Source organism: Cucumis melo, chromosome 12, assembly GCF_025177605.1.
Source record: "Cucumis melo cultivar AY chromosome 12, USDA_Cmelo_AY_1.0, whole genome shotgun sequence".
Lineage (NCBI taxonomy): Eukaryota > Viridiplantae > Streptophyta > Magnoliopsida > Cucurbitales > Cucurbitaceae > Cucumis > Cucumis melo.
The window spans coordinates 25,061,099-25,083,164 of NC_066868.1; the positions used below are offsets into that span (position 1 = coordinate 25,061,099).

At 30.5% G+C, this 22,066-nt stretch overlaps 2 protein-coding genes across 2 annotated transcripts; one reads left to right on the top strand and one right to left on the bottom strand.

Moving 5' to 3' along the window:
• Positions 1–6,355: 6,355 nt before the first annotated feature.
• On the top strand, positions 6,356–10,318 carry LOC127144296 (uncharacterized). The gene is made up of 3 exons (XM_051080071.1): positions 6,356–6,998; positions 9,354–9,957; positions 10,065–10,318. The coding sequence occupies exons 1-2, from the start codon at positions 6,449–6,451 to the stop codon at positions 9,899–9,901; spliced, it is 1,098 nt and encodes a 365-aa protein (XP_050936028.1). The 5' UTR covers positions 6,356–6,448; the 3' UTR covers positions 9,902–9,957; positions 10,065–10,318.
• Positions 10,319–13,951: 3,633 nt separating this feature from the next.
• LOC103485059 (ankyrin repeat-containing protein At5g02620-like) lies at positions 13,952–19,077 on the bottom strand. Its single transcript, XM_008442510.3, has 6 exons — positions 18,308–19,077; positions 16,841–17,320; positions 16,649–16,730; positions 15,808–15,914; positions 15,256–15,698; positions 13,952–14,649 (listed from the first exon to the last, which is right to left on the bottom strand). Exons 1-6 carry the CDS (start codon positions 18,711–18,713, stop codon positions 13,990–13,992), a joined length of 2,178 nt encoding a protein of 725 aa, XP_008440732.2. The 5' UTR covers positions 18,714–19,077; the 3' UTR covers positions 13,952–13,989.
• Between the last annotated feature and the right edge of the window lie 2,989 nt (positions 19,078–22,066).

The following is a 22,066-nucleotide window of genomic DNA, read 5'->3' on the forward strand; positions in this document are numbered from 1 at the left end:
AGAGGATGAAAATGGAATTGAGCCATAGTGCAAATTTTTTTAATTTGTTGTCAAGTTGTCCTATATTTTTAATTAGATTATTTCTCGGAACATGCTATGTGCTATAATTTTTCAAAACAAAATGGTTATCAAACGAGGTATTAAAGCTTCCCTGGTTGATTTATAGTCTTGTTTCTCCATACATTTTTTTTTTTTGAAGTTGAAACCATTGTGATATAGTGTTATGCACGCCACATTCACCATATATTTATTCCAATAGAGCAATGTTACAAAAGATGTAGCTGAGGCTAGAGAGAAGCCAAAAGAACCTACATTAGTCTAACAAAGCTCTAAAGTTCAAGGAAATTGAAGGACTATAGTCTTTGAACATGTTATTTCTGCTAGACCATAATTCAATCAGTGTGCTGATATCCTTGCTTCTTTCTTTGTACCTGAAAATTCTATTGTTTCTCTCTATCCATAAGGACCAAAGTATTAAAAATGATAATATTCTTCCTGGTTGTTTGCTTCAACTTACTTAATGTCAAACAAATGGATTTTATGTTGACTGTGTCGTAAGTTCCTCCAATGTAAGAGTTTAGTCTATCCCAGAGCTTTTTTGCAGTTTGACAGCTTGTGAAAAGGTGGTTCATCCCTTCACTATCCATCTTACATAGGTAGCACATGCTGGGATTTAGGCAAGTCCTCGGGAGTCTTTTCTGCAGCACATCCAACGTGTGTTGATGTTTTCATGAACTTACATTTTTTTTCGGAATGCTAGATTTCCTAAGCATCTCATGAAATTGTCTGTCTCGTCTGTTTGTGTTGCTCCGTTCATGCCATTTTGCAAAGCATTTTTCACACAGTTGATATTGTGAAATCTTTGTTTCCATTTAAGGTCCATATCAATCTGTTTTCTCCTCTAGTTTCGGATGGAGTTGGAAGCCCACTTTTCTATATTGCACCACATGTTGTTTTCTCTGTCATTTTTAAGGGCCTTCTAGGTACAATATTCAAATCATTTGAGCTTGTATCGCAAACCTCCATAATTCTTCCTACTTCCTGTTGGTACTTTTTGTTTCTCCTTACTTAGCTGGGTTAGATAGGGTAAACTATTGGGGTGTGTTATTACGAAATACTATATATATATATATATATATATATTTTATTTTCATTTTATATTAATTTTGTATCTCATTTTATATTAATTTTGTATCTTATCTTTAATTGCATTATAATTATGGGCAGGGACGGATTTAATAAGGGGCCAGTGGGGTGTCAAAATCGTAACCTTTAAACACGAGTTTGCAGCACTTGTTCTGCTCGGTCAACAAGTAAAACCGTTCAATATTCGAAATCCGTGGACAAACTTGCGGTATGATGTAGCCTCCCTCCACGTACTTGGGAAAATGTTTTTATAAAACGGGAGAGAGAAAGTAAATTGTTGAAAACATCATAAAGAAAGTGTTGAAGACTGTCAGTTACAAAGAAAATAACTTAGATTGCAAAGAGTGCGACAAGGGTTGGGTGGGGATTCAAGTAGTGTGCTACCCCTATAGTACATATTGAGATTTTTTGCCTTGACAGGCTTGCATATGAAAAAGCCGAAATGTCACACTGTGGCTCGACAATACAAAAACGAAAGAAATAACCTAAACTACTTATAAGACGTAAAGACAAAGCGATTTAAGGGTATTCGGGCATACGACCATAGGTAAATAACACCTTGAACATGTATGCCCGTGACACAGGGCACGTGCCCTTCTCACATTATCGGTTTTTGTATTTTAATATTAATTTTGAAGTGTTAGATTACAATACATACTAAATAATGCTTTATTTTATGTAAAACATGGTTGTAGTGTAGTGGTTGCCCCTACTCTTCTAACCATTATATTGTGTGTTCAAATTCTACCATGGTGTATAAATTTTTTGGATATTTATAGGATCCAAAATTTTGTTATATGTTGTAAATATTCTGTCAAGACACAAATGTGATATATGGATTTATTGGTCATAAACATCTTAAAGGACAACAAAGCTTGATTGATGTGCATTAGTGTATAATTGCACTAAAATAGCCTATTCTTGCGTTTTCTCAAAGAAAAATGAGGCCAATAAGATGACTCGAATCTTCGCATTTGTTTTATGAACGCAAGAAAGAAGGTCGAATTGAAAGCCAACACCATGCATGCTATAGAATAACAATGCCACTAATCCAAACAATAACTTGATCGACAACGACATAAAAAAAATCTTGTTCGGCATAGCGCGATGTCAATATAAACAAAAAGGTGAGTATAGAAGTTGTAGACATCACTAGAGCTACAAAATCTGATATTATGAAGACTGTAAATGTCCAATTCTGTAGGAAAATGGGAGTCCCATAATTACTATTTATTCCCTCCTGGAACCGTAAATGTTGCTTTGAGAACAACCGTCTCTATTAGAGTTGCCACTAGCATGCACGTGTTTGTCGTGTTTTAAATCCACTCCTCGCTGTCTTTCCGTAGGTCTTTGTGTTCTTTTGTGAAGAGGTCACGAGGTGCTAAGCCATCATCATGATCTCTTCTAAATGCCCCCAAAGGGGAAATATCTCGACGTGGATCAGTACCTGCATCTCATTTCATGATGAGAGGGTCGAACGATTTTCTCCACTTCCTTTGAAGTTAAACTACAAAATTTAAAAAGAATGGATATAACAGAGCTCCTAAGTATGTTACTAAGAACAACGTATTAGCAAAATTATCATCATAACAAACAAAAACTCATATATGTATTATAGGTCTGAGCCCAACGAATTCACGTTGTCTTCTTAAGACAAATTTACTCACTCTAGTGCTTGAGTTTTGAGAGTAATTGTCTCCTAGGATAGAATAGATCAAATTTCTTCCAAGAGTAGCATTTCGTATAGAAGATCAACAAACGAAACTTTGTGAATCTACCGAACGTCAAGATTTTGGATAATTGAGAGAATTTTTCTGAAGAAGACAAGGGATTGTAGACAATGATTTCTCCTTCAACCAAATAGAAAAGGACAGTATTTACATACTTATTCATGACCCATTCGAAAAGTCGTAGTCTTTTTCTATAATACTTTTTCATGAAGTGATGCATCCACTCATGATGCATTCATTCACAAAGAAATACAAATAATTATTAATTTTCTGATGCATTTATTTATGAAAAAAAAAATAAATAGTTATTAGTTTTTATGAAGTGATGCATTCACTTATGATGCATCAATTCATGAAGAAACATGAACAATGACTATTTATTCCAACACAACGTACATTAAACCATAGAAGCTCTTTTCTTCTTCTTCTCCATCATTTATGTGGACGGCGACGTCGGCAACCGGCTGAGTACCAAAATGGGTATCAACGTAAGAACTAAATAAGAGAAAATAGCACAAGTTAATCAATCAACTCGATGGCATAATCAAATTCAACACGATTGCAGTTGCTTGTGGATCATTTGGATCGATAGAAAAAACATGATTTTCAACAAGAAAAATATTAGCATAATGAATAGTTGGGAGAATATTTATAACCTTGGTTGTATATGGTCTATTAGGCACTGTTTACTAAAAAACTACAGTGATCAAAGTACAATTTCTTTAAATTTACATGCTTTTTGCAGTTGATCCTGTTATCATGGCTTGGCTCTAGCCATGTTATGTAAAATTCTTATTTTAATCAAATATGGGATATGGGTACTCTAACATCCCCAATATATCTTATATGTCTCTCATTTAAAAAGCAAACAAACTTCTAAAGTTATGGTAAACTACTTTGCTATTCATTTCAAATTAAATTAATTACTTTTAAAAAAACGTTAATTTAATTATTATCTTCTCTCATTTTAACTGCAATTTATAATAGTATTATACAGAAAGAAATATATATTTGATTTGAGGTTTTCATTTTATACACATTTACATTAACTACGATCATCAAATCGATGTGAATAAATAAAGTGATTATAAACCGAGGATGTTACAAAATTGTATTTAATTTGATGGATGTTTAGTTTAAATAATTCCACTATTTTCACTTAATTTGAAATAGAAAATGTAACTCAATCGTAATTGAAGAGTTATACTCTTTTAACGAAGATATCCTATATAATTTTTTATGACTAAACTATAAGCATCTTTTTTTACCATAATTATTTAATTGAAATGCATCAAAATAATATTTACATTAATATCGATTAAATTCTAGAATAAATCTAACGAATAGTATCTTATCTAAATTGTCAAAGAAAAACTGTCGCAGGTAGTAAAAAGATGAAACAATTTATAAAATATAGCAAAAAATTTAAATATAGTACAATGGGTTTGATAGATTTTGCTAAATAATTTTAATACTTTTTTATTTTTTGAAAATGTCTTATTATTCAAATTTTTATATATTTAAAAGGGTAATTATAAAATGTAACAATTTTTAGAATAATTATTAAGTATGTAGCAATATTTTAAAAAAATTGCAAATATAGCAAAGTCTATCGGTGATAGACTTATATCGTTGATAGACCCTTATGGTTTATTAGTGATAGGTCAACATTTACTACATGGTCCATCAGTGATAGACTCCTATCATTGATAGATTTTGACAGATTTTGCTATATTTACAATTTTTTTAAATGTTGCTATATATTTAATTATTTTGAATATAATTGTTACATTTGCAACTATCCTTAAAAAACATTCTCGTGCATCGCATAGGTGAAAACACTAGTATATATAAATATGGAGGGATTATATATATTATACTTATTGAATTCACTCAAAATATTGTGTATATATTAGCTGTTTGGATACTGTCAATTAAGATTGGGTTTGACTTTTTTTAGCTCAACAATATGGTTGTAGATTCATGTTAATTAATCAATTGACAAATTATGTCTGGATCTGTGCATAATTTAATGGATTATGTTTATAACATTTGTTTATTTCAAGTATTATATGCATATATTGTAGAGTATTATACTATAGACTATAAAATGAAAACTACTTAATACATTATCTAGCTATTAAATTATGCTCGATTTAATTGAGATTTGACAATTTAATTGATTATTTAAAAGGTGGCTAAACATTTATAATAGCTATTTAAATATCATGTTGCAGGTTTTCCAAGGTCGATATAGTTAAGACCAATTGCAAGGTCAATGATGCTTTGTTTATTTTTTGTGGAAAAGTTCCAATGAAAGTTCAATAAATGATAAAGATCATTAGCTAAGCAAGAAAAAACAAACAATTTACTAAAATAATTAAGATCCACGGACAAATTATATATATATATATATATATATATATATATTTGAAAACACTCTCTAAAAAGAAGTTGCCAAATACATGTGTATTTTTTTTCAAGAAGTTTATCGAAGAAAATGTTTAACTGAAAATGCATTTTTTAGAAAATATCTTTTTTCTTAAGTCATTCTATCCGATCCTCTCTTCATTTCTCTATCCAATTAAACTCAGAATTTTTGTAAGAGTCATTTACAAATTTAGAAACGATTGAATTGAGGACTAGCTTTCATGTTTCAGAATTTTGTAGAAGCTATTTTCAAACTTTTCATGATCTATCTTACGAGATATTTATTTTTATGTTGTATAGTATAGTGAAGATTGTAGGAATTAATATCTAATTTTCGTAGACCAATACATTTTAATTAAGCCATCAATTATGTTTCTAATATGAATGGTGACAACTTCAAAACCATGTATTTTAGGTAAATATAAATTTAATATACATTATTTAGCACAAGTGAATGGTGAGGCCATAAAATGTCAAATTTGATTTCTAAATTCTAAACCTGAATCTTTCTCAAAAAAAAATTTCTAAACCTGAAACGTCACAAACAGTATATAATTAAGCAATTGTCAAACTAGCTAGCTAGTATCATAGTTTTGAGTACAACAACAATTAACATAATATAATAGTCATCAAGTGCCATCAACAAGCAATTTAAAATTTAAAGTGCAAGGCAGAAATCAAAGAAAATTACATGGTGAAGAAAGTAGTCCTTTTTCTTCTGCTTTTTCTTCTTCTTCGTGTAAATTCAGTTCGATGAGACGTAAAACTGAAATTTGTAAAGAATACAAGTGTTTTTCTACAATTATTGAGTTTGAGGAGATTATTATATTATAGGTCTTAGGTATATGTGAATGCTCGTGATGGATCTAGGAATTAAAGGAATACGATGTAGAAAGACAAAAAAAAAAAAAAAAAGAAAAAAGTGTCAAATATGGATGGCGTCAAAAGATCAGTTTGGTATGTCAAAGTAAATGGATTATAAAAATAAATGTGGAGTGGGTTGGAAGGTTAAAAGGACAGTCCATCATGCGTATTTATTAAGTAGTGAAGGTTTGGGCATTTGACTTAACCCCCAAAATAAAAGAGACTCCATTTATTCATTTTCCATCTGATCAAAGAATTGGGAAGTTAAAGAGAGAAAAATGGACGAAAGAGGAATTATGGGTCCAAAAAGATCTCAATTTTCTCCAAAACCAAACAGGAAGCCTACTGATCCAGAGGCTAAAAAATCTGCAAACAAACATCCAAAAAAAGGTCCCATTGTTCCCAGCTCTTTACATAAGAAAAAGCCACAAGCTGCAGCAACGAATCCTAATCCTAACGGAAACAAAACTAATTCCAGCTTCGAGCCATCTTCTCCAGCTCCAGATCCACCTCCGACTCCGATTTCAACTCCAAAAGCAAAAAGTCAACCGACCACGCCTTCTTCTCATCCACCTCTACCTCAGACTCTGGATCATCCTCGAAAAACAAAAAGTCAACCACCCACGCCTTCTTCTTCTTCAAAGATCAACGTTGTAAGACGTATTGATAGTGAAAATTCTATAAAAGCTTCTCCCAAGACTTCGCCCACCTCTTGGTCAGATCGTCGTCAGAAACATGTCAAAAATACTGCTGATCCTAATGCCCCTGCATATTCCGATCCTTCTAATGATATTGGTGATCGGTTGTTACAACGCCTTTCTTTTGAAGGTCAGTTTTGATATTACTTCACACCTTTTTTTTTCTTTTTTCTATTGTAAATTTTGGTAAGCACTTTCACACACACACCACTAATAATTAATTAAATTAACATTCAGTAGAAAATATTACAAAGGTAGTAAGATTTCATAATCTAGCAGTAGACATCTATCTATTAATGTCTATTAACATCTATGAGTGATAGATGATAGTTAGATCTAAATTTAGATGTATCTATTTTGAAAATTGCATCAAGTAGCATAAATTAAAAAAATAAATATAATCTATAGGACAAGAGAACAATATTTGTAAAAATAATGATTTTTGACCGGTCATATGGTAGATTTTTTTTAAATTGTCAATTTTACACTTAAGTTTCCTTCCTCTCATGTTATTAGGAATGACTTCCATCACCAATATCATGCTATAGTGATGAGTTCTATCAATGACATCATGCTTAATATGTCAATATATTTTTCATGAATTTATCACTGATAACTTCAACTTTGAATTTCTAAGTGATATAAATGTTGATAGCATAACCTAAAATCAATAATTTATTTAAACAAAATTTGCAACTATATAAATTTTATTTATACTATCCAATGATAGAAGCTATCATATGGATAGTATGTTATTAGCGATGCAAAGCTATTACCGATAGCATGCAAATCCGATCTCTTTTCTTTGCTCATTTATGCTAAAAACAAATAAATCATAATATCTTTATAGTAGTATTACCTTGATATCATTAGTATATAGTAGCCTATTAGAGATATTACTTATAGATTCTACTAGTGATATTCTTTTTTTGCTATCACTAATAGATATTATAAGTGATAGCAATAGAAGTATATCAATGATAGTAGCTATCAAAAATATCAATTGATAGTCTAATTAAACTCCATCAATTATATTCAAAATTGATATGTTTACAAAGAAGATATCACTTATAAAAAAATATCCTTCTAATGTTATCCCATATAGTTGCTACCAGCGATATCCTTCTAATGCAACCATTGCTAGATAATGTTAGTGATATCATTTTACGTTGATAGCATATAGAAAAATTACTTATAATAGCTATTAGGAATATTAATTGATAGCAACATCGTTGATAGGAGACATCCAGTGATAGCGAGTGATCTCATGTTTCTCAAATTAATTAAAAGCAGTTATCAGCGATAGTAGCTAACTATAGCAACCGATACCATATTTCTCAAATTGAAAATTACTCTACCTTTCAATGGCCATCATTGATAAAAGCACTATCACTAATAGCCGTTATCAATATTATCAACTGATAACATATTTCTCAAATTAAAGGTTATCGTTCATAGCATATATCAGTGATAGCAATCAATATATAAAGCTATTAATTTCTATCCATTATAGCTTTCAATTTAAGGAAACCAAAAAAAAAAAATATTCGTAATGGTGATCACAAGTTATCAACTATCAATGATAACTACTATCAGTAATAACAACCGATAACAGCTATCAATGATATTCACTAATTGTAGCTATTAGCGATAGCTTTGAACGTGAAAAATTCGAGGAGAAGTATGTGAAATAATATTTCTCAAATTGAAAGCTATTAGTGATAGCATGTGTCGCTGATAGCAATTATAAGTGGTAGATGCTAGGAGTGGTAATTGCTATCACAAATAGGTGTCATCGATGATAACTGTTGTCATAGTTTTAATTTGAGAAATTCGATAAAAAACGCCTAAAATGGTGGTTGGATGTAGGTATTTTAGTCTTTTACTATTTTTTGTGCTATATATGCAATTATTTTATTCTTGTACTATATATACTATTATTTTAGACTTTTTTTTTGTCATCTATGAAACTTAGACTATTTATTTTTAATTGTAATACTATATAGGGTTTTATTATACATAAAAGTTAAATTTTATAGGTAATACATAAACTGACCCATAGTATCTTTTTTTTAAAAAAAAAATATCTTTGAATTCAATAGGCACATACTGAATTTTAAATTTAATGACTAAGTAAAAAAAAAAAATATTTTATAGAAATTATTTAAAATGACAAAAAAAAATTTAAATACAAATATAACAAAATATTACAAATAATCCATATGTGATAGTTTAAGACGACTATATGTTTCTATCATGATTCAGATAAACGTATACATAATATTTTATCGTAGTTTACCATATATAAACCATGATATTTTGCTATATATAGTTCATTTCACATGAAATCTTAGTTTTATTGTGCATTACCCTTATTCTACCCTACCCTGCTTAAAAGTATACAGTTTTGTTGTAATTATATAATTCTTGGTAGATTTGTTTTAAATCTTTTACTCATGTACCAAAAAAAAAAAAACATGTGTAGGTAAAGACCTCGAGGACATCCTCCAAGGAAACTCGATAGATGATTTAATGGGCTCAAATAATAAAAAGGAAGAATCTTCGCCTCGAAACAATTCTAGTTTGGCTATATTACAAATTTACCAGAAAATTGCATCTCATCGACAAGGAAACTTATCCGTTGCACGTTACTTCAAAAAGCTCAAGAAGTTATGGGATGAAATTGGAACCCACAGCAGTGATTTGACTCAAGGTTGTTCTAGCAATGGTACAATTGAATTTTGGAGTGAGCTTACGGAAAGAGACAAAGTTATTCAATTTTTTGTTGGACTAAATGATTATTATTCCACAATTTGCTCCCAAATCCTTGTTAAGCAGCCATTTCCAACAGTGGAGGAAGCTTATTCTGAAATAATTCGAGAAGAAAAACGTAGAGAATTGTTTGTTGCATTAGGAATTGTGGTGGCAAAAGTGATTCAAAGCAATAGGCTTCCTAGTTACCAGAATGGTTCCTTCAACACTGGTGATAATAACAATCTTGGAATTGATCAAGAAATTGACAGAAGTAATTAACCTTGGGTCTCCTAATTAAGCAAAGTTGAAGATTTTCACCTCCAAGAAAATTCAAGGTTAATGCTCTTTTCTCCTCTCCTTTTTAAATGACAAAACTTCTTACATTTATTTACATTAAATTGCATTTTTCTTACATATTTTGTTTTTTTGGTGTGTTTCTCAGGATTAATTTGAGGACGAACATAATTAAGACAAACTTGTCCAAACTGTATTGATCGTTATGGTGAGACACTACATATGCATTTTAATTGAAAAGATTAAACTTAAACCTCGTTTGGTGGTGAGTCAGAACATGTACTTTACATCTGTCTTATGTGTGGTTTATGTTTGTGTATGAGTGAGACTCATTATAATATAAATTGTTCAGTACAGACAAACTCCGTAAAAATAAATTGTTCAATGCCATATTATTTACAATAGGTTTTCTCCCTACCCGAGGTTGACATTATTTTTTAAAACAACATTTAAAAGAATTCCTGTTACTTTTTTCACAATGAATCTGAGCACATGAATGAAGATAATCTTGCTCAAGTCTTCTCATTGAAAAAAGCTTCTCTACAAATAATGGGGGAGCCGGAACACATGTCTTTTACTTCTAATTTGAGATTCAACCGAAAATGATAAACCTGAAAAATACATCTTCTTGAAGGAAAGGTTAAGGATCCTAATTTGAAAAAATAAAGAAATTTCATATGTTTAAGGAAAAGAACAAAGATTTTTTTATTATTATTTATCATTATCAATTGGTTTCGATATAAAATTTTTTGTATTCTAATAAAAACCGTAACAAAATTGATGTATAATGCGGTAATTTAAGGCTCATTCGATAACCAATTTTTTTTTTTAATTTGTTTTTGAATATTAAATCTATTGATACTACTTACCGTTCTAAATTTCTACTTTTGTTATCTACTTAAAAAAACTAAGCAAAAAATTAAGTTACTTTTAAAATGTGTTTTTGTTTTTAAAATTTGGTCAAAAATTCGAACATTAAACTTTATAAAGTTACAAATGATTGGAAGAGATTAAAAGAAAATTGGCTCAATTTAAAAAAGAAAAAACGAAATGGTTACCGAACTAAATCTTAGTTGAAGTATTACACCATTTATTGTATGTCTTTTTTTTTTTTTTAAAAAAAAAAAAAAAAAAAAAAAAAAAGAAAGCATTGTTCTCTCAAACTTTCTTAATTGAGTGTTCTACCTGACATCGAGACAACTCCTAATTGTGTTACTGTGCAACCTCTTCCAAATTTATGCTTTAAATTACACATCTATAGCTGCTTACATTTTCATTAATTTCTCCCATGATCGATCTCTCATGGTTGAATTTAAAAAAGGAAAATGAAAACAATAGATAAAATATATAAAAAAATTATTTTAAATTATAAAACTGATGAAGTTTTTTACAAATATACCAAAATATATTACACCGATATACGGTAAACCACACACTACACAATAATATCTATATCTATCTATATGTAAAAGGTAGAATAAATTGTAAATTAAAAAAATAGTTCAAATCCGAGTGTGCCATCAATTTAATTAGAAGCTGATTAAGAAAACAAACAAGTTGTTGATAAAGAAATAGCTCACCAATAAGTGTGCACCAGTGGGCATGTACTGTTATTATTGAAGGTGATTATAAAAGAAACAATTAACAAGTTGCACATAAACAAAGGATAATATTTACACGATTTTCAAGGCTTAGAACAAATTAATCCTACTTTGTTAGATGATACAACGGTAAATTTATCTTCTTCCATCCCTATCTTTTGGATGAATTTGTAATTTAAGACGGTATAAAAAATATTTGGTTCAAGGATTTTTATGGTGTTCCATCCTTATATTCATTTTAATTTTTGAGAAAAATGCAAGTTATAATTATAATTTATGTCGGATGCAATGAAATTTGTTTTTAGTTTCATCTCTTCAAGTTCATTATTTCTGAAAATAGAATTTAAAAGTAAAGAAAACAACTATTGATTGTCTTTTAAAATGAGTTAGTCCAAGGTTTGTTTCACAAATGGTTTTGTAGAAAAATATATCAAACATGTTTTATCCAAATATATCACATAGGGACTATTGCTCTTAATTTAAATGCTTTATGTTAACTGTACTTTGGGTTATATTGGACTTATCTCTAGTCCCTTTTGTTTTCGTTCTCTCAATTTTATGTACTCCTTTTGTTATCACAAATGAAGTCTACATGCACCTACTGATTCAACGTATTTTTTTTAAAAAAAAACTATTTTTCTTGTACTTCTTTTTTCTTAAAAATGAATCACAACCCCATTTGGTTATTTTTCCCTAATCTATTTTAAATGTCCCTCTGTTTCCATTAGTTTGACCAAAAAGAAAAACAGAAAAGGTTTTCTTAAATAATATAACAAACTGGCAAAATATTTACACTGTATAAAACAATTTTGAAAATGAAAAAACTCTACAATGTAAAATACCAAAATTACCTCAGTTAACACGCGACAAACCGGCCACACGCATGTGATACACGATCGTGTAGAATAATTGTGTAGATTTTGATACATGATCTTGGGCATATCATGCTCCAGTATAAAAGAATTCTTCCTTTAGTTATTAGATCTCAAGCCTTAAAGGAACTGAAATGGCTTGTGACGAAAGAACTATGCATTTGTTTTATTCAATTCTTTGTCATACATTGCCCCAAGATACTCTAGGATGAAAGACTTTTAGTTATCCAATTTCGATCCTTAATTTGTATTGAGATTGCCTGGGATTAATAAATTGTAAAGAAAATATAAATCGTAAGGGCATATATTAAATTTATGAAAAAATGATCGTGCATCATGGGTGTTTTTTATTTTATTATATGGGCGGTAAATATTTTGAATCTTGTTTTAGTACGTAAACCTGTTAAAAAAGAAATCTTTTTTAAATTAAAAAATAAAGAAAAAAGAAACACATGAAGGTATCATCGAAGTTTCTATATATTTTTCCAAACTTTCTCTCTCTTCCCCTTTATAATCTTTCTTCAACTTCCGAACTTTTCTTTTTCTCCTTTCTTTTTTTTTTTTTTTTTATTCAGATGGTTTTCTCCACTTTTCTAAATAAAAAAATTCTTTGTTCAATCTCCTTTTTCCACTTTTTCAGCCAAATAAATTAATATTTCACTTCACGCGCATTATACTTCCTTTTTCTTTTTTCTTTGAATTTTTGTTTCATTTCAAACCTTCAACCTCAATTTTTCTAGAAAAGCATACGTTTGGTCGGTGAGGTCAATAGGTGTACCCAATCATCCTACTAGGTAGATAGTCTTGTAACACCCTCATCATCTCCTTCAAATACGTATTCAATAAAAACGGAGGTGTACAAAAATGTTGAATAAAAAAAGACTAGAGATAAGTCCAATAATGTAAGAAAGAAATCAAGTAAAAGAACTTATGTTTAATGCAATGACAGAAGGAGAATAATCGGAAAAAATCTTGCTTTTTGATGATCAAAACCCAATGAGATAATATGTCTTCCTGGATGTTGATAGAACTAGCATAGCAATTGTTGAAAATTCTTTTGTTTCTCTCCTGCCATATTGATGAAATGGTGGCCACCAGCAAATTAAATCTGATAATACCTTTTTACAGAGGCTTCTAAGGTTTTGATAGGAATTTTTCCAAAACCCGAAAGAGTAACAACCTTGTTCCATATAAACTGAGCAGTGGGGCATGTGGAGTGATCAGTAGTTTCATTATTATTTTGGCAGATCACACACCAGTTTGGGTTGGGACAAAGATTTTTCAGTCCCCTTTATAAAACCTCAAAGCTAAAAGCCCCATTATGCAAAATAGACCAGAGAAAGAATTTGCATTTTTTGGGATTTTTGTCTTCCACAATTGTTTGTAAAGTGTTCTATCGTCAGTAGAGGAAGGATGGATACCAAGTTTGACAGATGCCGGAGAAAGAGCCATTTCCATTTAATTTCCACAAGAGAGTATCCGAACCTCTATGGGTAAAAGCCCCATTCAATATCAAAATTTTACCAACCATTAACAATATATTATAACACAAACGACGTTAATTGTTGAAGAACCAAAAATGGGTCTTACAATAATTGTACTAAAATAGCCTTTTCTTGTGTTTCTTCAAAGAAAATTGAGCCCAATACCCTGAGCGAAATATATCCACAACGAGTTTAGAGTGAAACAAACAAAAACAAACAACTGGAACAATGGAAACGATGGCAATGGCCAATGGAATATTTTGCTTTGTTTTATCATACGCAATAAAGAAGGTTGCGCTGAAAGCCACCACCATGCATGATATAGAAAGAAACAACGTGACTAACCCGAACAATAATTTGATCGGCAATGACATCAAGAAATCATCTTCTGCATAGCGAGACGTTAAAATGGACAAAAATGTGAGTATAGAAGTTGTAGAAAACACCAAAGCTGCAACATCTGTAATAACAAACACAGTAAATGCTTGATTCTGTCGAAAATTTGGAGTGCCACTTTTATCGTCATTGCCTCCTGGAACTGTGAAAGCTGCCGCGAAAACCACCGTGGCGATTAGAGTTGCCACCAACATGCACGAGTTCGCCGTATTTTTCATCCACTCCTCGCCGTCTTTTAATAGGCTTTTGTGCTCTTTTGTGAAAAGTTCACGAGGTGTTAGTTCTTCAAACCGGTTTTCTTCTATCCCCGGCGCTTGAGGAGGCAGCGGAATTTTAGTTTTCATTTGAAGATAGGAGGACACAACAAATTTCTCAACTTCCTTCAAGTTCACAATACAACATTTCAATTCTTGAACAATAACTATATTAGAGATTAAAGAAAAAGCAATTGCATCCTTGTTCATTCAACATTCATCTTCTTTCAATCCATTCCAAAAAAGAAAAGAAAAAGTTTGTCAAGTGACTAACTATTGGTGGATTTGATCCAATGAACTGCAAAAGGATATATATCATCTTATTATCCAACCATAATTCACCGCATGGAAAACTCTTCCTTCTTCTTAATTTTTAAATATTTTTTATTTTTTTCTGGCAAGTAGTTGGAGTTGATTTGCTGTGCAAAAGAATATAAGTATAGTCCAGAATGCATGTAAGCATGAATTGCAAAAAACTTTGTGCGCATCCCAAATAACACCTATTTTTTTACAACATACCTAATCATCCAATCATAGTTATTTCATATAGTACTTGTTGAGTTTCGAGTGGATGCAAAAGAAAAATTGATGCATGCAATGCAAGATGTATTTTCTTAAATCACCTATTTCACTTAAACATTTAAATCAGTGGGTAAAGAAAATTAAATTATATATCGCTAACTTATCTAAATATTGCTCTTAAAATTTAAATCTATGCATCAAACAACGTACCGTGAACCACAAAAGCTCTCTTTGCATTTGTAGAGCTGCCCCTGATACTCTGCTCAAGTGATATGGAGCCGCCAGCTTTCCAGCTAAGTGTAGCATGTTGGAGTTTTTCTTATGATCGTAATAATTGGCAAGAAAATCCCTGAGCCCTCCTATCTCATATATAAGACTAAACACACTTTCTTGTCGATTTTCAACTGCTACATGAAATATGCTTTTGTCGTCATCGTCAACTTTCCATATCAATTCAGGATAAGAGCTAATGAGTATGATCAAGAACTCAGCATTTCCAGCACTTGCTGCATTGTGCAATAACCTTGAAGGAGTTTTTATAAACAGGTATAGATCGGTTTTTGAAAGATTCTTGACAACAAAATTCCATATACGTTCAACAGTTTGATGGGCTAATGTCTTCATATGAGCTTTTTTGTAAAATCTCTTGAAGCCTAACAAATCAAAGCACACAAAGATATAAATCATTACATAATAATGCTTCAAAACTCATATATAGTATTATATTCAAATGAAAATGCATGCTAAGTTGATGTGTATTACGAGAGTTCATATGTCTTCTCCAAAAGCTAAGCTTGCTGCTGCTACCAATTACTACATCTGACTTTCTAGATAGTACATGCAAAGCCGTCTCACCTTCTGAATTCTCCCTGTTAAAATATAAACTTAATTTTGGATTAATAGTATTTTTGGACCTAGTTTAAACAAAAGGCAACATTTTAAAGATATTAAATATTCGATTATTCTAGAGAACTTACACGAATGAGATACCTTAGAACATATATTGTAGGAATTCTCTAAAACATAAGAGAAAAATGGGTAATTGTAAAGACTAGTCAAGATAAACATTTGTTTTCTTTTTTTTAATATTCACAAAATAAGAGAGATGAAAAGGTGTATTAAGACATCTCAAGTAGGTTGACACCTCTATAGCAATCTCATCACACTCCAAGATCAAAAGTAATCTCATTCATTGATAAAAAAGTACAAAACGAGCTAGAGAAAAACTCAAAAACTAGTGAAAAGATTACACAAACCATGATAGTCAAGCAATATAGAAATAATGGTATAATTTTCTTTTAGACAGAAACCAATGAAAGTAATGAGGGTTATCGGACACCCAAACATCCCTACTACGTGTACACCCTTTTAGCACCACTTAAAAGCAATGGTATAATATGAAGAAGATTTTTATAAACATCTGTAGTCACTGGATCATCATGAATGTGTTAGGACAAAATCTATCCTCACCATAGCAACGAGTATATATAAAATAGGAGGGATGTCTTAGCATATCGATCGAGCAAAAAAACAAAATATAATATATATAGAAATCATTAATAACACAAAGTAGCCTCTTTCTTAAATCTCTCTTCCAAATTACCTCCAATTACCATTAGCATCTCTCAAACCCATCCGTGCCTTTGCTAATTCAGGTTTCTTTGTCAGAATATCTAATGCTATATCTGAAATAAAAGAAGAGAGAAATAATATTCATTAAGAACATTTAATTTTATATGGATGATGTTTAATTAATTAAATTAAGGATATGGATAAAGCAATATATATATAATACCATAGTAATCACTGGATATGGCAGAAATGAGAAGTTCAATTTGTTCAAATTCATCTAGCGTTTGAAAATCAGTCTTGGAGAGGAGGAAGGAAGCCATTTCTTTGCGTTTGTAAGCTACAGCCATTAGCACTGGGAATTGTTTACTATTATTATAAAGATTTGGAAGTTTTTCATTCTTGTCAACCATTACTTCAGCGATTCTTACAACTCCTGATGCAGCAGCGAAAGCAAGAGCAGTATCTCCATTTGAATTTTTGATAGCTAAGTTATCTGAGGAATATTTTCCAACCAAATTTTCAACGAATGAAATATGTCTTGCAGCAGCAGCAATATGAAGAGGAGTATCCTCTCCATCAGTAATCTTCATAGTGATTGCTGATGAATCTACATCAAATATAGATTTGGCTGTCTTCCAATCACCCTTTATAGCAGCTTGATATAACACAACCTGTACTGGAAGCAATCCTTTTTTCTTTGTCGCTGCACATACAAACCCATCCATAATACAACAAAAACAAAAAGCACTAATCTAAGTCTAAATGAATATTAGAATTATAATAGTTCAGGTGGAAAAAACCTAGCTAGGTGCATCAAGCAGCACGTATCTTATCTTGTGTGCGGTCCAAACGACACCCAATTAAATATTTATCACGTTGCCAAATATATATATCTATATTAATTTAAATGATTTTTATACATAGTTAATAAAATTATATAAAATATTTATATAAATAATATTAATTTATCAATATCTGTTGACATTTATTTTTATAAATATTTTGCTTCATTTTTTGAAAAATCGTATATTAATATCAAAATTTTAAAGTTTGTTTATGCGAAGAAACATATATTAACTCCATTTTATGTTAAAATACACAAATTTTAAAATATATTTAAATAACATTTATTAGTTAGGTATGAGAAAAAAAAATATTATTATAATATTGAAATTATTAAAAAACAAAAGTTGGTTTTTCTTTTTCTTTTTAAGTTTTTGTCTTTTACCCTTTCTTTCTCTCAACTACCCATCACGTTCTCTTTATTATACGAAGTCAAGTAGCTTTGTTATATACTTTTAGAGAGACAATGGTAAATACAATACAAACAAAAATGATAAATATAACAAAATTTAGGTTATGCTTTTAAAGTACATCGTCTATATCGCTAGTAAAAGTTTAGTAGTCGAAAGAATCTATCATTAAATAAATTCTGCTATATTTATAATTAAAAAAAATGTTGTTTTGCAAACCATTATTATTACTAGAAATGTTAGCGAATGTAATTATGCCGTTCTAGGAAAATGAATAGAAATTTGGACTATGGAGTATTGGAAATTTTCTTTAACAATAGGGTGAGTTTGAAATTATAATCTTACGGCCGGACAGGAGATTGTAAATTTAAGAATGTAAAGGGAAAAAAAAACGAGAAATTTATGAAGGAATAAATGTATAGAATGGATGAACATACAGTTGAACAGAATGGAAGACTGATTTTCCGCTGGTGGATCTGGATTGGGATTGGGTTCAGGCTCTACTCCATGGTTACTTCTTGGATCAGTTGTATTATCTGTGGGATCTTGTGTTGGTGCCCCGGTACTGGACCGACTGCCTTCCATGGAAGACCGGGGAATGGAATTGTTATTGCTCTCTTCTTCTTCGTCCTCGTTCTCTTGCTCTTCCCCATTCTCATCTTCTCCTTCTTCTTCTTCTTCTTCTCCATCTCCTTCTTCATCGCTTATATCGACGACGTACGCATCAGCCGGCGGAGCATTCGGCCTTTGAGCTGATAGAGGAGTGGTTTGTTCTTCTTCTCCACTTGACTCTGAAGAAATATCATCGTCTTCGCTATGGGAAGTCTGCACTGAGCTTGCCATATCGGCCTCCTCAGAACTGTCAAAAAAAAATTTCGAGACACTCAAAAGATATAAGGAACTTTGAATAATATATATGGAAGTTGTTCATAATGAGCTGTAAACGTGGGACATGAACAGATATATATCTGAATAAATATATACACCTAGTTGCCTAACAATTGTATTTTTTTGGTGATGGATTTAAAATATTAATCCACACACAAATGAAAATTTTTAAAATAATTATATTTAATGATGGGATTTAAAAAATGGAGAATGTAGCTAATGTATATGAGCTGTAAATGTAGGATATTTGATTCATATTCAAAATATTGTAAATATATCCATTCAGATTTGTAATTGAATTAATTATGTATTTGTATGATATCCTTTTGTGTTTTGTTCAGAAAAATAAATAAAGAAGAGGGGCATAACCAAGTAAAAGCTCAAAGAAATCTCAACCATAGAAAGAACCTTTAACCCATCTCGAGAAGAAACGGCAAGGGGTCCATAAATTAATTCATTCAGTGTAATGAGAGAAGACTTCGAAGTCAATGATATATGTTTGTCTTATTATTCTTTGCAACCTTTTGAAATAATTCAGTTTAGATCATTGACTAAGAAGAAGAAAAAACACTCCATACAATTTGTATAATTTCTTTCTGGGACAAAAAAACAGGTTAAAAAATGTTAACCTATTCTCTCTTTAATTTTAAAACACATGTTCATATATTCTATCTTCAAGCCAATTTAAACTCAGGATTTGTGTTTAAGCATTACCAGAACTTTTGTAAAAGATGTTTACAAATTTTTTATATTTACTTTTATATATGTTGTCTAGTATAGTCCAAGATGGGAATTAAAAAATAAAGTTATTATAATGGATAGAAGTTTTAGGAATCATAATTAAGAAGTTACAAATATATCAAAGTCTACAAGTGATATATTTCATAGACTCTTGACAAACTTTGACATATTTGTAATTATTTATATTTTAAATCTAATTGATATATTTGTGCAATTGTCTTTAAATAGGAGACTCATTATAGTCTCATAGTACATTCACCAGAGGAAAAACCCTAATTTTAATATTTTTTTTCAATTGGATCTTTTTTTACAATTCTTTATCTATCTAACTAATATATATATTATAAATTGCAAAAACTACCTCTGGACTATGAGATTGGTTACAATCACACCTACTAATTTTAATATTTGATCCATTATACTCCTATGGTTGTTTAATCATTGCAATTAACTCATTTTAATTTATTAAATTAACTTTTTATTTGTGGATATAGATGCTTTCTCTTTCCTCTCATCATTTCTTCTCTTGGGTGGATTGTAAAGTACGAAAAAGTTGAGAAAATTTTGGAAAGATTAAAGTATAAAAAGAGATGAAAGCATGTGAGGTAAAATGTGAGGTTTTAATTTGGGCCATGACATTACTGAAAAGGCAAAACAAAATACACTTTTATATATCTATATAATAATAATAATTTAAAAGAAAAAAAAACTCTTAAAAGTGACCCAACGGTCACTTTTTTATTTATTTGCAAATTAAAATCCACTTGATTATTTATTTATTTATTTATTTAATTAAGGAAACCAAAATTCAAGAGCAAACTTAAGACCCCATGGGTCACTTATCCAAACATTTAAGTGGCTTTCTCTAATTTGTTCAATTGGGTGACATTTTACAAATTTGTGGAAGTCTACGATCTCAAAAAATGCAAGTTTTTCCTTTGGGCTCTTATTCATGAATGAATAAACACTGTGGAAAAGCTCCAAAGCCTGCTTCCTATGTGGAATCTCAATCCAAACAGGTGTATCCTTTGCAAAAATCATACTGAAGATCTCGACCATCTTTTCATTACCAAAATTTATTTGGTCCAAAATTGCTCTCCTTCTAAATTGGCGGAACACCTTCACAAGTGCTGCTTCTCTTTGCAAACATATCACCAGTTACAAACAGAAAAATAGAAAAAGGGTCATCCTTTTCAATACGGTGGCGGTTGCTTTGTGGACAATATGGCTAGAAAGAAATAACCGTACTTTCAACAACAAAGAAAGAAAAAAAGAAGAAATCTGGGAAGACATTGCTGCTTTTACTAGCCTTTGGTGCACTAGATCTAAGTTGTTTTCAAATTATGATGCTTCCTTTATTGCTGTTAATATTTCTGCATTTGTTTAACTTGGGGTCTTCTTTGGGCTTCACTCTAGTCCTTTTTGTATTATTCCCTCCTTTGTAACGATTCTTCCAATATTAATGAAGCGGGAATAATGATGAAAGTGCTAAGGGGGTGTCCACCTAATGGAGATGCCCGGGTGCACTCACTGACCCATGTATCTTTTTCAACAAAAAGAAAATGGTATTTAAAGTGTGTAAATGTGGTGCATACTTTTTCCATTTTGCAAAAATGACATTTTTAGTGTATTAAGTGTATCGACGATAGAAAGTATATTAGTGTCTCAAGTGTATATTAGTAATGTATATTAAGTGCATTAAAGGTATCAAATATGTCAAGTATATTGTGTGTATATGTTTTCAAAATAGATATATTGTGTATATCAAGTGTGTATTAGGTGTATCAAAAAAGGTATATTGCGTGTATCAAGTGTGTAGGGTAAGGGTGTTAAGGAGGTGTTTACCTAGTGGAAATATTTGGGTGCACCTGCAGACCCAATGTATTTTAAAAAAATAAAAAAATAAAAAAGTGGGTATTAGGTGTATCGTACTTTTTGACATTCCATGGTTCGATTTTTTTTTGTCATTTTTGCAAAAGTAATAATTCTAAGGCTATTAAAACTATTTTTTAAAACTTACTTTTCTAAATATGTAAGAAGTCCTCGAAAAAATACAAAAATAGAGAATTCGAATCGCCAAGCAGAGGCCAAATAAATGATGTCCTCCCACAAAAGAGATGAAAATAAAAATTCCATATATTTTTTATATTGGGCTATTACCCTTCAACCAAAAATATAGTTGCAAATATAGCAACTACATATATAGCAACATTTTTTAAAAAAATTATAAATATAGCAAAATCTATCCAATTCTGACAATGATAGAAGTTGGTAGACCATGTTGATAATATTGATCTATCACTAATAGACCACAAAAGAACTATCAACTATAGATGTATCCTTAAAGCTCAAGGACATGAATGTATAACCTATAGAACAAAATCCTATTCAAGTAAGGCCATGTTAGCTATAGAAGTTTATCAGTGATAGATTTTGCTATATTTGTATTTTTTAAAAAATATTGCACTATATACTTAATTATTATTACTAAAATTACTACCTATTATAATTATCCCCAACTAAATACACAGAAAAGGCCCAATCAAATCCCTCGTTCAATTTTTCTT

Excerpts from the sequence above, each read along its gene's own strand:
- LOC127144296 (XM_051080071.1), top strand. The coding sequence starts at position 6,449 with ATGGACGAAAGAGGAATTATGGGTCCAAAAAGATCTCAATTTTCTCCA. Across the intron at positions 6,999-9,353 it reads ACAACGCCTTTCTTTTGAAG|GTAAAGACCTCGAGGACATC; the intron begins GTCAGTTTTGAT and ends AAACATGTGTAG.
- LOC103485059 (XM_008442510.3), bottom strand. The coding sequence starts at position 18,713 with ATGGCAAGCTCAGTGCAGACTTCCCATAGCGAAGACGATGATATTTCT. Across the intron at positions 16,731-16,840 it reads CATATCCAGTGATTACTATG|ATATAGCATTAGATATTCTG; the intron begins GTATTATATATA and ends CTTTTATTTCAG. Across the intron at positions 14,650-15,255 it reads GAGAGCTTTTGTGGTTCACG|GAAGTTGAGAAATTTGTTGT; the intron begins GTACGTTGTTTG and ends GTGAACTTGAAG.